Source organism: Colius striatus, chromosome 4, assembly GCF_028858725.1.
Source record: "Colius striatus isolate bColStr4 chromosome 4, bColStr4.1.hap1, whole genome shotgun sequence".
NCBI lineage: Eukaryota > Metazoa > Chordata > Aves > Coliiformes > Coliidae > Colius > Colius striatus.
Genome location: NC_084762.1, coordinates 62,076,516 through 62,092,927, shown reverse-complemented (window position 1 = coordinate 62,092,927; position 16,412 = coordinate 62,076,516). Strand labels below are relative to the sequence as shown.

Here is a 16,412-nt window from a genome sequence, read left to right as displayed (position 1 = left end):
TAAAGTTGTCCTGCCCTGTGAATGTAAATGTGGGTTTTAGTTCTGATATATCCTGGAAGAAAACAGTAGAATGAAGAAAGAAAGGATTAATGTACCAGCTGCTTTCACAGAGGGAGACCTAACAACTTTTTTCAAAGTCTGATTCTGGGAAATGTGGAAGAACCCCTAGTTATGCCCACTGATAATGTGAGTGTCGCCTTCTGGATCAAGTAAAGCAAACTTGTCTGGATCTCTGAATATGCCCTATAAGCATGTAGTTGACTATGTCTACTTCTGTTATATTCATTTCACCAAAGCAAAGGTGAATATTTCTGCAAAAACTCAGGAACTAAACAAAGACTTCCACTAAAGGAAGGATGACATGTCCTTATACAATCATTGTACAGAAATTAAAAGGAGGATGCTCTTCTTAGCAATACTTTTCAAAAAAAGAAAGAAAAAAAAAGAACACTCCCCTAGCCCCTTTAATCTAGACACTCAGAGAAGTCTACTCTTGTCTTTAGCCAAGTCAGATCAAGTGTTTAAATAGTTCTCAAGAAAATTTGGACTGAAAAAAATCAAGACTTTCACATTAAGAGGTTAACCTAATTAAAACACAAAACATAGGCTCTTGGTGAAATAGTGGTTTTGGGAAGAAGCATTAAAGATTTTACAATATTGCTATTTTAATGATCCATACACACTCTAAGAATTCACCACCCTATCAGACAATGCAAGTAATAAGCAGAGTTCTGATGGAAACATGCAGCCATCTTACAGATTCAGCTGCATACAGAATATTAATTCTTGTACTACTTAATATGACCAGTTAATAAATAATTCATTGATTGTGAAAGAACATGCAAATTGCACTCCCCGTCTGTGCTTTCAGAGTTTGCAATTCTACTTAGGCACAAAAAATATTAAATGGCAATGGTCAGACTTGCTTCTTAACTTCCTTGGTTAAGAAGTCACACCAGAAAAACCCTACAAAAATATCTGCTGGACTCCATTTATAACAGCATGTTAATGCAAACAAAGTCGATAATCCCTACTGCTTATTTTCCTGGCATTCAGTTGGGTTTATCCAATTAGACTACCCAACCGAGAAACTCAGTCATCTGCCAAGACTGGCTGCAGCACACAGTTCTGCCCCTACAGGCGCTGCAGGGGCCATGCTCACGGGTGCTGGCAGGGAATCCCACAGTGCGTGCTTTGACTCTCCCCTTTTTGAAGGGCTTAATGTTTTTCTGCCTAATATATTAGAAAGCTCTTTTGTAAGGATGCTTTCCTTGCAAACACATCTTCTATGGTATTCCTGAATTCAAGTTAGGATATGGTCTTAATGCACAGACAAATGAATGGGAAAACACCCTGGAACGATGGGCAGGCTCAAGGGGTAGTAGCTAATGGGGCCTGGTCTACCTAGGGGCTCATTACAAGCAGAATGCCACAGGGATCTATATTGTTCAACTTCTTTATCACTGACCTGCAAGAAGTAAGTCAAGTTTGCAGCTAATACCAAATCATGAGAAGCAGTGGGGCTTCTCAAGTGTAGGGCCACCTAGAGAGAGAGAGCTGGACAGACTGGAGGAATGGGCCAGCAGGAACCTTGTGAAACTGCAAAAGGACAAATATTAAGTCCTGTGCCTGGATTAACTGTATTAACACTGTTGCTGGAAGAAGTGCTTGTCTTCACTTTAATCAGCATTCATTAGAGAGCGTCTTAAATGCTATGTCTAGTTTTTGGCCCCACAGTACCCAAGAGCTGTTGATCAACTGTAAAGAGTTGAGTAGAGGACCACAGAAGGTCATGGGTTGGAGCACACACTGTGTGAGAAGAGGCTGAGGGACCTTTTATTCAGCCTCTACAAGTCATGGCTTTGAAGGGGGCCTACTAGAACCTACTAGGCAGGTGCCATTAGCAGAGGTCAATGAGAAGACAGAGTCAAGCTCTTTACAATGGTGCATGCTGGCAGGACAAGTGGCAGTGGGCATAAACTGAAACAGCAGATGCTTCAACATGATAAAAGGAAAACACTTTTTTGACATTAGGGTAGTCAAGTAGAGGTTGTGCAGTTTCTGTCCTTGGGTGTTTTCAGGAATCTACCCGACAAACACTTGAGCAACCTGGCATGATTTCACAGCTGATGCTGCTATGAGCAGGAGGTTGGACAATAGACCTCTTGAAGTCCCTTCCAAAACAAATTACTCTAGGATTTTATGAAAAACTAAAATATCAAAAAACTCCACATAATTAAGAAACTAAGTAGCAATTTCAAATAAACCGACTTTCTCTTTTAAATGAAGTCTCTTTTAATTAAGCTTATTATTATTCTAACATCAGAAATAAAGAAATTCGAATGCCTAGCGCAATATTTCAACATTCCCAGACACCAGGCCCCCAAACCAGGATCCTTTTGAATGCATACACTTAAGTATATGGTTGCACAAAACTGTTTTTACAAGTGGAGGGATATATAATATAGTCTGGCTGAACGTTTAAAAACATTTAAAAATGTCTACAGTCCCAATCCTGCGTGTATATACACTTGTAATTGTACGCATGGAGCTAGGCAGCACAAAATAGAGTAATACAGAGATAAACAGATTGATGTGCACTGACTTATGCCTTTGATAAAGCATTCACAGAATCACAGAATGGTAAGGATTGGAAGGGACCTTTAGAGATCATCTAGTCCAACTCCCCTGCAGAAGCAGGTTCACCTAGATCAGGTCGCACAGGAACATGTCCAGGAGGGTCCTGAATCCAAAAATATTCGCAAACATCATAGACCATTGTACTTTAAGGAGGAAACAGCTTAGCTCTGTTAAGCAGGGATCCACTGAGTTAGTTTGATGTCAGCTCAGCCAAATCTCATAGGAACAAAGTAAAAAATAGAATTCCAAGTCACTCATCAATGAACAGAAAAACCCAAAATAATGTTTTAAACACTAGGATTTACTTCTTATCCAGAACTTCTTACTCTTTCAGTCTAACAGACTGTTTTGGAGAGGGATCCTTGAAAATTAAAGAAATTTGGTATGATAAAGAAAAAAAGAAATCTTCATTACTGAAAATAATTAAGTCTTTTTTCTTTAGCTGACTACAAAGATGTTTATCTCAATACAGAAATATTTTAGGCTTCTGTAAACAGAAAGAGAAGAGATTCTTTAAAATAAATTCTGCAGCACATCAAATTCCCTCCTGAATCTAAAAAAAGAAAAAAAAAAGATTTCTAGGATTTCATCTGAACTATGGCATTTTCTGTTCTCTCTCATGTGCCTTCTTGTCTGCTCTGCTGAAATGTGTCTCTTGCTCAGTGTTCTCATTTTCCTCTATGACTGGAATCAACCTGTTTAAAAGAAATCCACTGAAGTCTGTCTTATTAATTTGTGTAAAGATCAGACTTCAAGAATCTTACTTTGAAAAAAAAAAAAAAATCTGTGTTTTACATTTACATTAAGTTCAACTATTTTTTCATCTGTCTTACTGACTGCTATTTTCTTTTACATCCTCCTTATCTACCACAGACCAAACTTTCCTCAAAACCTTCATTTGTATGCCTGACTTCTGCCTATTCCACATAGACCCTGGAAGCCTTTCACAAGGTACAGAGCACTTTCAGTTCCTTCTGGAATCAAAGGCGGCTCAAGGCAATCAGCACCTCACATTCACCATTTCAGCAAATCAAACTCCATGCTCCTGATGACTGTAATGACACTGCAGCTAATGCAGCCTGCCTGCAATTTATGAACAGTCTGAGCATCAGCACCACCATTCATCACTGTGGTAACATTTGCAGTGTCATAACTACAAAAGCTTGAAAGCATTATTTAAGTCCTCATAACATTTTAAAGAGACAGAATTGTCAGAGGACCACGATTCAGTCCTTAAATCTGAAGTAACAGGAAAGGATGCAAAACACTTTTAAAAGCAATAGTTATGGCCTGACTGTTGTCTGCTAATGTCTACAAAGGACAAAAAAATATTGATGAAAACATTCACTCTTTGATGTCGGAATCACATAACAGGTATAAACTTAGAAATGTATAACCATGCCTCTATTTTTTTTTTAATCACAAATCTCAGCATTTCCTAAATTGCATTTGAATTAAAAGCTCTCAGTAAATGTCCACATTAAACTACACACTTATAAAATGTAAGCATTGTGACCTTATAGTTACAAAGGAATTAAATCAGAGTTAATAGGTAGGGTTTTAAAAAGAGTGAAATATTATGTGAAAGAACTGAAGTGGGGAGGAAGGGCAGCAAGGGATTAAAACTCAAGTTACCTTGTGAAAAAAGTACTGGGTGAATTTTAAACCCCCCTCCATTCTTCAGCCTTTGTGGAAGCTGTTCAAAATGGTAACCATCAAGGTAGAAGTAAACCTTCAGAGTTTGCCGACTTCCTTCTGCTTGGTATGTGATTGGTACATCTAAGAATATAGTCAGTGTTACTATTCCATTAACAGCAATAATATGGCCTTTTCTTGAAAATGTTTCACCCAAAGTTCACATGATTAGATAAAAATCACTGTAGACACAAAGCTAATACGTGCACTATATTACTTATACTCAGCGTTGCTGTGGTCGCTTTTGGCCTATCCATTACCAGGGAGTAGATACACAGAAGGGCAGTGGTGGTTGTCTTTGCCAGACTGTTGATGACAGCAAAAATACTAAGCACATAATGTAGTTGGCAAGGATGTATAAGGTCCATGTGATATATAGAGGCAGATTCTCCTCAGATTTGTGTGAGAATAGAACACAAGTGAATATACTGTAGCTACCAGCATATTCATTAAATCATTATTCATTGAATCAATTACAAAAAGTTTATCATGGTAGAAAATGTAAAACTTAAGGCAGATTTCACAACACTTTGACAAGCTATGTGCCAAAATACCTCAATTGGTGTACAGTTCAGAGCAACTAGCAGTACCTTTTTGCAGTGGTTCCCCAACACACACTGTATATATTATGCCAGATGATTAACATTTAATGATCATTATCAAAAGTTGATGAAAATTTTCCATTTAGCTAAATCTCTTAGAGGAAGTCAGTTTAATTCAATTTAAGCTTTGTATGTATTTCCTGTTTAATTATTTTTCCATACATGCCTTTCAAAGTTTAAAATAACAATTGAAAAAGTGAGTTTTATTAATAATATTATGGGGTTTTTACACTGTATGCATAAATTATTTTGTACCTAAATGGAAACAATTCTAAAGAAATATTTTTCACTTTCTCTGATAATAAGAAAAATACTTTTTTTTCTTTTATTCATTATGCAGAATCATAAATGGCAAAAACAAGCTTGTGAGTTCCGTGTCTTCTGTAACCAGGATGACTGTGGTGGCAACAATTAAACCAAAAGGCAATACAGAGTTTACTATAATTCTAGACTACATAGACTTTCCATTTCTCTCTTTTTTAGCACAGACATCTCAGTTGGAAGTTACAGCAGTATGAACAGTTCATGACACAGGCATAGGGTTAACAGTCCATCAGGAGGTCCTCCTGTAATTCTGGTTCCATTTTGTTACTTGGCTTGGCAGGGCTTCTGTTTAACATTTACACTCTGAAAAGGATCTTTTATCGAATTATATAGAAATAAATACGCTCTCATATAGGCTAAAACCCTACCTGACTATCAGCCCTGAGCTACTGAATTCCTCAGTGCTCAGGCAGCTTTGTGGAGGAGTTTTGTGTCTTCTGGTTTTGGTTATTGCATAAGTTCTCTCATGTGTGGTCTCAATTCGGCAAGGGAATTGCTTTAGAAAAGCCTGATGTGAAGCAGACATGCTTTCTTCATTCCCAGGGGAGCTATGAGACTTAGGAAAAAATGAGGGCTTTTTGCTCACTAAACAAAGTTCACTGCAGGAAAATCTCTACTGGCTGAAAACATATTAATAAAGGAATGGCTGAAAAGAGTATAAACATCAGACTGCATAGACAGTCCCTTCCTGCGAGTTGAGCAAGTATTGGGAGGAAAGGTTCAGGATTCTCATTGTCTGTATCAGCAGAGGAAATTTCTTGAACAACTTAAAGCTATTCTAACAGCGTTGGCCATCTCCTTCCAAGAAACTCTTCCAAAATCTATTTTTGTCCTTCAGATGATAAAATGAAATGTTTTTTAAGTTTCTCCATCTCATCTCAGTTGCATTTCTCTGTTAAGACCTTCAAGCTTATTTTATACATGACTCTGCAATAAGAGCTAGATCTTCCAGGGACTTTCCTGATGCAGTCACACACTCCCAATGGACAATTTGGTTAAGCAAACATTTTTGCCCCCAAGGTTACTGACATTACCAGATAACGATTCTGGATTGTCACTGATGTTCACTTTATTTCAGGAAACCTAGGAATATTAAGAGAGCTATAACTACTAATTCTCCATAACTTCAAGTTATAAAATTCCCCGTGGAAGGTAATGTCCTAGGAGAGAAAAATGTTACAAATACAGAAATGTTTCTGAACAGTTAAACCCAGATATTACTTGTAATTACTCACTTGCAACTAGTGGTTCTGGCTCTGATTGCCTGAAGTAAAAAGTAACTTTTTCCAAGTCAAACAGTGCAACCAATGTATCTTCTAGCATGGCTTGTTCATCAGCCTAAAAAGGGTGAAAGTAAAAGTGAAATCATGATTTCAGACAGATGTTTTGCCTACCAGAAGCAATATGAGAGCAGGACAAAATCAAACTCTGAACATTTCACTGATGTAAAGTATATCCTAACTCCTAGGTAATGTAAATATCTTTGTTTCTATTGGCACTTTCTCTTTTAATACTAGTTCAAGATCATTGGAATAAATGTTAGCATTTCACATAGTAAATTAAGACAATTTATAGCTCTCATTAGCTTTCATGGATTTCAGTCAAACACTACTCTAACTATTCTTTAGGTAAGATAACACACTTCAACAGCTTGTCTTGACACCAGGTCTAGTTTGCAAATTAACAGAAAATATGAAAACGCAAATTCTCTTTTTTAGTAATTTTCTTTAAAAAACGTTTTAACTTCAGAATTTCATTTATAAACAAGAGATGAGACTTCACTGTGTTCACTCTAAGCACCAATAACTGAACCAGTAGACTAGAATGAGTCCAGCTCAGGATGATTTGCACCTTCACCTGCAAAACTCTAGATGCTAATCAAGTATGCTGACATGCCGGTATTCTGATCTGCCCCTGTGGTTCACTCTGCATACTCCTGAGCGAAGAGATCCAGATTACTTTACCAAAAGAGCTTCAGGAAGTAAATTACTAATTTCTCAGGATGCTTTACTGACTCTTTCAAAAGGAAAATAACCATCTACAGCTATGGCTATCTTGAGTTAAATATGCAGATCAATCAAGAATCACGTAAAGTAATTCTATTCTTTGTACAACCCTGCCCTCCTAGCACCTGTAAGTTAAAAAAAGACAACTGGAAATCTAATGCATATCTTTTTTCTCCTCTAAGAACTCAAACAGTAGGAAAAGAAAGAATAATAAACTAGCTGCCTAGAAAATGAGCATTAACTATAGCTTACTGAATTACAGAAAAGGAAGAAAATTCCCTGAGCTATACAGTGAAATAGCATTCCCCTGTGTATTTATGAAAAAGCAAAGCTGCTAGAAATACTCTGTCTCCTTGTTCAGTTTATCACGTCTCTATGGACAGAGGAGCTTTATCAGAAGAAAAGTCTGAAAATCTTTCAATGACATGGGAAATCTTTGTACAACTGCTCATTCTTTACTGAACTCTGGCATAAAAAGTATAATTTCCTTCAAATACCCTTGTTTAAAATAACACGGATCATTTGCAAGCAAAATAGTGCTGAGAAAGAATTGAAAACTCTGCCTGTAAGTGCTTTTCTGTTGGTTAAGAACAGTTAGATGAGACTAAATCTAATTTTATTTTCAATTCAACAATGCATATCACTGGTATCTGATTACATGAAAATAGCTAATGAGCATACATTTTCACTACAAAGGAAATCTCTGTAAAGATAAGAGTTATTTTGTGGTAACATGACAACTAAGCACGTGGAAAAAAAATGGAAGTCAGGCACCAATTTAATTTAGTTTTGAACTCTATGGACTTCAGCACCAGGACATGTTGGTGCTGCATGGTACTAAAAAGCATCCAAGACTGAGGATGTGAGCCTAAGCTTCCCTGACCACGCTTTCTTCATATTCTCCTTATGTGGACAAAATGCCCTCCTGTTTCTCTCAGGCACTGACTTCATCTGTTCTTAAGCTGCACACTTTGTCCTGGCATATCCCGTCCCAAGGCAAGACCACATAGGTACCTCACTACATGTGAGGTAGTTGCTCACACTAGCTCAAGTCAATGCTCTCCAACAATATCACAGACTAATAGTTTATGATGGTGATTTAGAAATACCTTTATTTTTATTGATCTCTCCTGCTTCTTAAGTTCACCAGGTCAGCCTGTCAGCAATTTAGTGCTGAGACAGACATGGCAACAAAAGACAACCTTTGATACTAGGAACATCATCTGTTATTTGCGTTGAGTTTTATACAGCAAGATGTAGCAAATCAGTTATTCTCAGTGAGTAAGTCCAGAGACTGAGAAGACTGCCATGGAGTAGACTGCACAGACTGCTTCACAGCTCTTCAGGTTAGCAGGAACCCGCCTAGCATGAGAAGCAGCTGGATAACTGGGGATTAGAGGACAACAAAGCCATGCCCCTTTTTAAATCATTTCTTGAAGGTGTGGCTCTTTGCCAAGCCTTGTGAAAAATATCAGATGTCCAACTACCCTTACAGGCTACAAGGATTTGCCCTATGACAGGAGCAAAACAGACTAGCATGTCTGCTCCTTCAACTACTACACACTTATTGCTCTTTTGGGGAGATGGTGGTAATATTCTGCAAATTAAATATTCTATTTGTCTCGCATTGTTGCTTATTGCAAACTGAAGTTCTAGTTATCACCTAATTCTACATTCACTCCCATGGAACAGCTGGGACAGGGGTGGAGAGTCAAGGGTAAACTCAGTATCCTCTAATTCAAAACAAACATAATATTGTCCTGGTGGGAAACATATTTCACATATCATAAACAAAACATTTCTCCTATCTGTAATTATCTAAATCACAAACTTTCCAAATAGCAGCTAATTAAATTACAAGCTAATCACAGAGGACACAATAAAAACACATTTAAAACTAGGACTGTTTAACCACTCAGGAAATAAAAGCAAGTCACATGAGGTGTCTTACCAGGTTAGGCGAGAGCAGGGACTGGAAATGAAGGAGAAGACCTGCACTGGCTATCTGTTCCAACCACCTTCTGCTGGCCTCCAGTGTCTCCATTTCATATTCTTTGTTGTTGTCAAACATCTGATTCAAGGCCACCGTTAGCTGCTCTGAAAAAGCACATACTGTGGCCACCAGGCTCTGACAGAAGACCATGTCTCGCCTCAGTTGTATCTCGCTATCTGTGACAGGCAAAAACCACAAGAAAAGCAAAAATGGAGATTAACAGCAAAGGAACTGGGCTGGGGTTTTTTTTGTCTAAAAAAATGCAGTCATTTTAACAAAAAAGAAATTAAAAGTTTACAGCCTAATTTTATTCCCAGTAAATGGCACTCCATGATCAAAACTGCCTTTTTCCATATTAAAAAACTACATTATACATCTCAAATTATAGAGAAATATATTGAGAAATATTTTTAAAATCTGTCATTTAAAGTAGGTCTTCATAAACAAGGAATGTTTATTTTGTAGATTTTGGAGTCATGCATCAATTCTATGCACTTTTGATATTACAAGGTGATGGATGAGAGTCTGATCTCTTTGCTGCAATGCAAGAACCAACTGGGTACAAAAACAATTACTTTCCAGAGGAAAGCATGGATAGTCAGAAGCTCTTACTATGACTATACCATCTGGTCAAGTGCGTAGGGTAGCTGAAGATTGCCTGCTATAACGTGCAGGCAGGCCAAGCAGGAGTGTGCTACCAGAATATAGGAGTGTTGCTACCAGAAAATAACCTATCCAAAAACAATATCTATATGAATATGAAATCTATAAAATAAGCACAGAGTAGCATCACATATCCAGGAAGCAGCAGAGATTTATGATGCCAGGAAAATCCAGGACAGGTCTCTAGGTAGAAGCCTATAGAACTATTAGCAGATGATTTAAATTAGGGACTAGCTAACCTCCCAATGTATTCTGGATGACACAGGCATCAGATTAGCTAAAGGTCAAAAGAGTTAGAAAGAGAAACATGTTTTCAATAAAACATAAAACTGTGGAGATAAATATTCAGTGCTTCTTTCTTCCCCTTTCTGAAGGTCTTCAAATATTTTTACCATTATGAGCTGTTAGGCAAACATCAATCACAAATAGTACAGGTAGACTTAATCTTTCTCAGAGCAAGAGATTATAAGTGATACTGAGGTCCTTCCAAAGCTTAAAATCCTTGTCCTCACTTTTAGATTCCTCTGCCTCTAAGCAGCTTAGCTTCTTTTTCACCTTCTCTATGGAATGCAAGACTTTAGATAACTGGACAAATCAGCAGAAAAAATTCTTTACTAACAAAATTAATACTGATTTTAAAAATATGCTTTTCTTGGTCTCCAGGTATTTCTCAAAGTAACTCCATTCTGTCTATTTTCTGTCTGAGATCTCTTCAATCTACTCTTTGACTAGTGATAATAGTGACCACTCTTTTAGTATTTTTATTCCATTTGCCAGCTTGTCGGGACCTCAGGAATGCTTTCCATAATGGCCTAATCATTATTGTCTCTGCACTGTAACTCGTCTTTTGTTTTGGTAACTGTAATTAACATGCCTCCCCACTCCCAGTTGGAGAGAGATTTTGTAGGAATCCGGTATAGACAGAGTTTTCATCTTCAAAACTCCACCTACATGCAGGTTCAAAAATCCGAATGACTTCTCCATGGTCAAAAATTTTCCAATGTCACAGGAGCGCCCAGGGATTTGAGCCGAACATACTTTCTCTCTCCTCACTTTGCTCAATTTCATCTCTATTTGTCTAACAGCAGCTGACTTCCAGTGCTGTCCTCTATATTGCCTGCTTCTGAAGCAGCTCTCATGTGTCTCCCACACCTCTATTCCAAATCTCATTAAATACTACTTAATACTGCAAACAAGAGCACTTTGGGCTTTTCTTACAAAAACCTACAAAGTAAACTACAGGAGTTACAAACTTATGAAACCACATAAATAGGGAAAATTACTTTTACAAAAACCAAGTCTGGGCTATTTTCTCAGGTCACTTATTTTAAAATACCCAAGGAATTACTAAAAATTTTTACAATATTTCAAAGAAATCTGACAATTAAGCAATGTTATATTCCCCTTTATAAAACTGCTGTTATGTATCATAATAAAATTATGAAATAACAATGCATTCATATAGTGCTGCAAGATGATTAAAATAATCAGCTTTTACAGTCAAATGTGACTGCTTACTTGAACACTTAGGTACCTACAAACTGTAGAGAATCTTCTGTCATAAGTAGTAACCTTTAAAAACTGATTTACTGACATTTATTTTGCAGATACACAGGCTTATTTATGTTTGATGCTACATGCTATATGAGGTGATGGTAGAAAAGACACAGAGTAATCAGATCCCTTCCAAAAAAGAGAAACTTAAAAAAAAAAATTAAAAGGAGACTACTACCTAAAAAAAGATTTTTTAAAAAAGGTATAGGTTACAAAAGTATAGGGAGTCTGAAAGCGTTTGAAACTAAAGACAACGGGAGGGGAGGGGGGAGGGAGAGGGAGAGGGAGAGGGAGAGGGAGAGGGAGAGGAGAAAGACAGCAAATAGGAAAAAGCCCAAAAGAAGAAAGACAGCAGAAATATTGTGCACAAGGTCAGTGACTTAGTAGTTACTCCATCTGCCAAGATTCAAAGTAAATGACCAGATAAGGTATTTTGCATTTAAAAAAAAATAAAAGTGCAATGTTTTTTAGAAACGTCTTTGGATTTGTTGTGTTCTTCAGGAATCCTCATTGTAAACACAGGAGTAAAGTTGTTGATTATAAAGGTATCATATCTAAACACAGTATTTTTGTCCAAAAGCAAAATAAAACCCAGCTCTTTAATTGTCCACATTTGCTTCCCCCACTCACAAATCAAGCAAAATTACCTGTATACTCAAGAAGAGCCAAGAGTATTCGTGCTTTCACCTCTTAAAGGAAAAAAAGAAAATATAATGAGATCATGGTTAAAAGTGTTTTCACCAATATAACACTTAATTTACAGTTTCTCATTTTATACCAGCTTAATTCCATCTTCTTCTGTAGACAATCCTGATTTATACCTACAAAACAGTAATAAGTCTCCATGTAATTTTACATATGACTTGACAAAATTGATAATAATCAAAAGCACCAACACTGAGAAGGATATATGCAGAGGCACCTGCCATCTTGTATATGTGTACCAGCTGGCCAGGTCAAGTCCATATATGAATAATTCCAGTCCTAGATCTTTGAAAAACAAGACTCATTTTCACTTGTTCCCACACTACTCCAATTCTATCTGTCCCCTCTATCACTCCAGACTTGAAAATCTCAAATTATCCTCATTTTCATGTATACCAAAGCATCCAGGAAAAACAGAACAGCATTTTCACTTTATCCTCAAACTTCAGGATGTTATTTTGCTTCCAGTATTTCTTTTAATTTAACAATGCACAATGTAAAAAACAACAGATTCCAAAGAAGAGTGAATAGATGGGTCTTAATTTACACTGACAAAAATTTAGTTTTATAATTAAATTTCTTTACACTTTTGGGTTTTTTTTCCTGGGGTTTTTTGAATGGGGACTTCTCAAAGTTTGCAGGCTGACAGAAGTGATTCTTCCCCTCTAGCATGTACCAGAGCACAAATTTAAGCATATTAAACACCACTGCAAGGAATACACAGATTTAAAAGCTCCCATAAAGTGTGTCAAAACTCCAGCATATCAGTTGTCCTCCAGTAATTGCCTGCAGGAATATATCACCATTTTACATGCTTTGCATCTTTCAAACTTTCTTTCAGATACCTAATTTTCTGTGCAGTCCTACTTCAAGCCCTCCCACCAACACAGCTGCTATGGGTTACATGGATAATAGGACAATTTGGGAATACGTTGCCCCTTATTAAAACTAACCTAATAGGTTTGAAACTTAACGGGTTTGAAATCTGAATACAAGTGATGTTGACAAAACTGACAAAACTTTTCCCCAAAGGTGATTATGCTTAGAAAAGAAGAAAACCTTTCAAGGGTTCATCTATGCTGTATACACACTGTGAAAAGAACTGGCAGTGTCCAGGCTTCTGAAATGCATGCCCATGGTATCTCAAATACAAACACCGAAACACTCCAAATTATTGGTTATTCTTGAAAATTGCCTGGTGATAACATCTTTGCCTTCTGTCTTTTGAAAAAAAACCTAGCTTAGAGAGATTAACAACTTGGCATCTTGGAGTCTGAACATAGCTTAGTAACTGAAAATACAACATGGAGAAATAAAGCTTTTAACTGAAGAACTTAAATACACAGAGGTTAGTACTTGCAGCTTGTTTTCTATGAGATTTGTTGGATCTCTGAACTCAAAAGCATTTGAGATATCTATAAAAAAATGATTTTCAGCTTACAGGAAAATTACTGCAACTATCCTTCATCATTGCTATAAGTCTTCTCCATTTTTAAATACACTCAAAGGCAAGAAAGTTTTTTTTTGTTATTTGCACAAGTAGAGACTTACCTGAGGTTAGAAATGAACCTTGGATGTCAACTATTTGCTTTTCAACAAATTCCAAATGCTACAGAAGTTTCCACCCCCACTTCTTGCAACATGGCATATGCCCATTTCATTTATTCTTAAACATTCTTTTATACTTCTTTTTTTTTAATCATGCTATTCTGATCTTTGCAAGTAAACACTAGATTTTAGTTTTAGTTTGTTTCTCACACCTGAAAATAGTTTCGAAATTACAGATTTCCACTGTCTGTTTTATGATTTTAAGTTTAAATACTTTTTTTATACTTCTAATGACCAAAAGGCTCCTTCAGTTCTCACTCTTAAATTAAAGTAGACATGAACTTTCTCAATTGCATACTATTTCCTGTTTAAGCTTAAAATTAGTGTGCTGGATAAACAATTGCACTTCCTTTATGCAGTTATGTGACTAGCTGACTAGAAATCTAACTTGCTCTAAAACATCTCTTGTTTTGATTAAAAATCTTTTTCTTTTTTCTTTGTGAAAAAGCAACTACAGAAATTTCTCCTCCTCTTTATTCTCATAACAATATTTCTCTTGTTATGTGGACAGATTCTGGTTTACTTTCCTCCTGAAGGGTTTTTTCTTTCTGTTCATCTTGCTGATTTTCTTGGTTCCTCATCTTCTCCACTTCTGCTTTCTCATTTGCATGTTACTTACCTCACATACATCCAGAATCCTACATCTCTGCTGTTCTTTCTCTTTTCAGTGACCATTGAATCCCTACCCTCACTACTGCTCTTTCCTGCACCAAAATCAAGCAGTCCATCTTCAAAGATCTGTTTGTGCAAAAACTTATCTTTATTGGGTTAACAATTTAGCAGGCCTGGTCACTCCAAGAATGAACTTTTACCTTTTCTTCAGTTACATAGCTCCAGATAAATCCTCCTAGAATCTGTATATTATTTCACTGGACTCTTCAATTCTAGGGCTTGTAGGGCTAGAATTAGCCTTCTAGGGCTGCCTTTTACTGTAACTATAGAAAACTTTCTCTAATGATATGGTAGGACAGAAGAAATGAGACAAGGCAGTGTCCACATATGTCTTAGATTTACTATGGTAAATTTACAAAGTAAATAAAGAGAATCCTGAGACCTAGGACATAAAACATCTCATTTGTTTTGTGGGGCTCCTATGTCCCCTGCTTTAAAGCACTAACTAGTCCAATCTAATAAAAAACATCCTACAACACGACAAAACAATGAGTAAAAACAATATTCTGCAATACTTTTATGAAAATAAAAATTAGTCAGTTTTCAATAAGGAGAAGTATTTACTGAAAGTATTCATCCTTATTTTAGCATTCATTAATAATGGTTAAGTGTGTTTATAAAAGTTCGTGGTTTCAATTAGAATAAATTTTTCCCCCAATGGTGAATGAAGTTGTATCTGTGGTTTCCTTTTGACTACTTCTTCTAGAATCTCCTAGTAATGACAAATATATCTGCCTTCCTCAATTATTAAAATATTGCCTTTAACTTGTAAACAAATATGAAAATTCTTCTAAAAATCCAAGATGTTGTTCAACTTGTTCTAATGAGCCCAAGTCAATCTTTTGTTTTTTCCTGAATCAGGCATATAAGAAGGAAAACAGTGGCAAATATCTATACCATATGTTAGGGTTTGAGACAGGAATAGCTCAGAGCAGTGCTAGTGATTCTTCTAGGTATCCTGACCATTTGTGAACACAAATGGAAAGGAGAATACAAGAAATTAAGATATGAAGGAAAAAGCTAGCTGCTAAAGCATTTTTAACCCTGCTTTTGGTCATCTGATTTCAGTTAGATCCAGCTCCTAGTTGAGTCTCAAGTTTAATTTGTAAAAGCTAAACCCTGTCTGCATCACAGCAGTCTCCCAAAACTGCCTGAGGGGCACATTTCTGCCCTGAATCTTTTCACCTCTGAATTATGTATATCTGTCCAGACATGTCTTAGAAACTAAGGTCTGAGAAGTAATTATTCACTTTCATTCTCTTATTTGCTATTTGTGTAATGGAAGCCACAAGAACTTAGGTTTTCAGGAATCTATAACATCACATCAACTCCTTAGTCCCACAGGCAAATCAAAATGTGGACAAGGATGATGATTCTTCAAGGTATTTTTCATGAATAAGTATTAGTGATACCAGCTGGGGAGGTAGTGGGAGTGTGTGTGGTGCAGGAATCCAATTAAAGAAAAAAAAATCTACACGAAAATAAGATGATAATTTTACAAGTAAACCTATGTATTTGGTTAAGAAGATGGCACAGAATACGTTTAAAATCTCTGCCGGAAGCTCAGATGCCATGGATGGAAAGGATGAAACAAGAATACTTAAAATTGTCAGACAACTTCTGAGACAGTGATGAGAGGAAGGTAAAGCAGACCATCTGCTGTTCCTGAAAAGCACAAGAATAATTCCTTTACTATTTAGCTCTCTGAACCACGCACCCCTCACAAGCATGACATTTGTGATAAAGCTGGTTACTAAAATTTAACAGAGAAAACCTTTTTTAATCCTAATTTCTAAAACACTAGAAATGCCAACAATTGTATTTCTCTATAAACATCAAGATTCCTTCTGATAAATTACATTCCAGTAGTACTGTAAAAGTAGAAGTTTTGTATCACAGCATGGCAGCAAATCATTTGGACCTTGCTGAACTCTTCCACAAAATTTTGTG

At 36.5% G+C, this 16,412-nt stretch overlaps 1 protein-coding gene across 1 annotated transcript in view; it reads right to left on the bottom strand.

Moving 5' to 3' along the window:
- The window catches only part of PREX2 (phosphatidylinositol-3,4,5-trisphosphate dependent Rac exchange factor 2), a 183,318-nt gene that overhangs the window by 40,649 nt on the left and 126,257 nt on the right, over window positions 1-16,412 (bottom strand). Inside the window, exons 32-35 of the mRNA XM_061994821.1 lie at window positions 12,125-12,166; window positions 9,219-9,436; window positions 6,497-6,599; window positions 4,276-4,419 (exon numbers count right to left, since the gene is read on the bottom strand). Of these exons, the coding sequence (XP_061850805.1) occupies window positions 4,276-4,419; window positions 6,497-6,599; window positions 9,219-9,436; window positions 12,125-12,166 (507 nt within the window). The remainder of the gene's footprint in view (window positions 1-4,275; window positions 4,420-6,496; window positions 6,600-9,218; window positions 9,437-12,124; window positions 12,167-16,412) is intronic.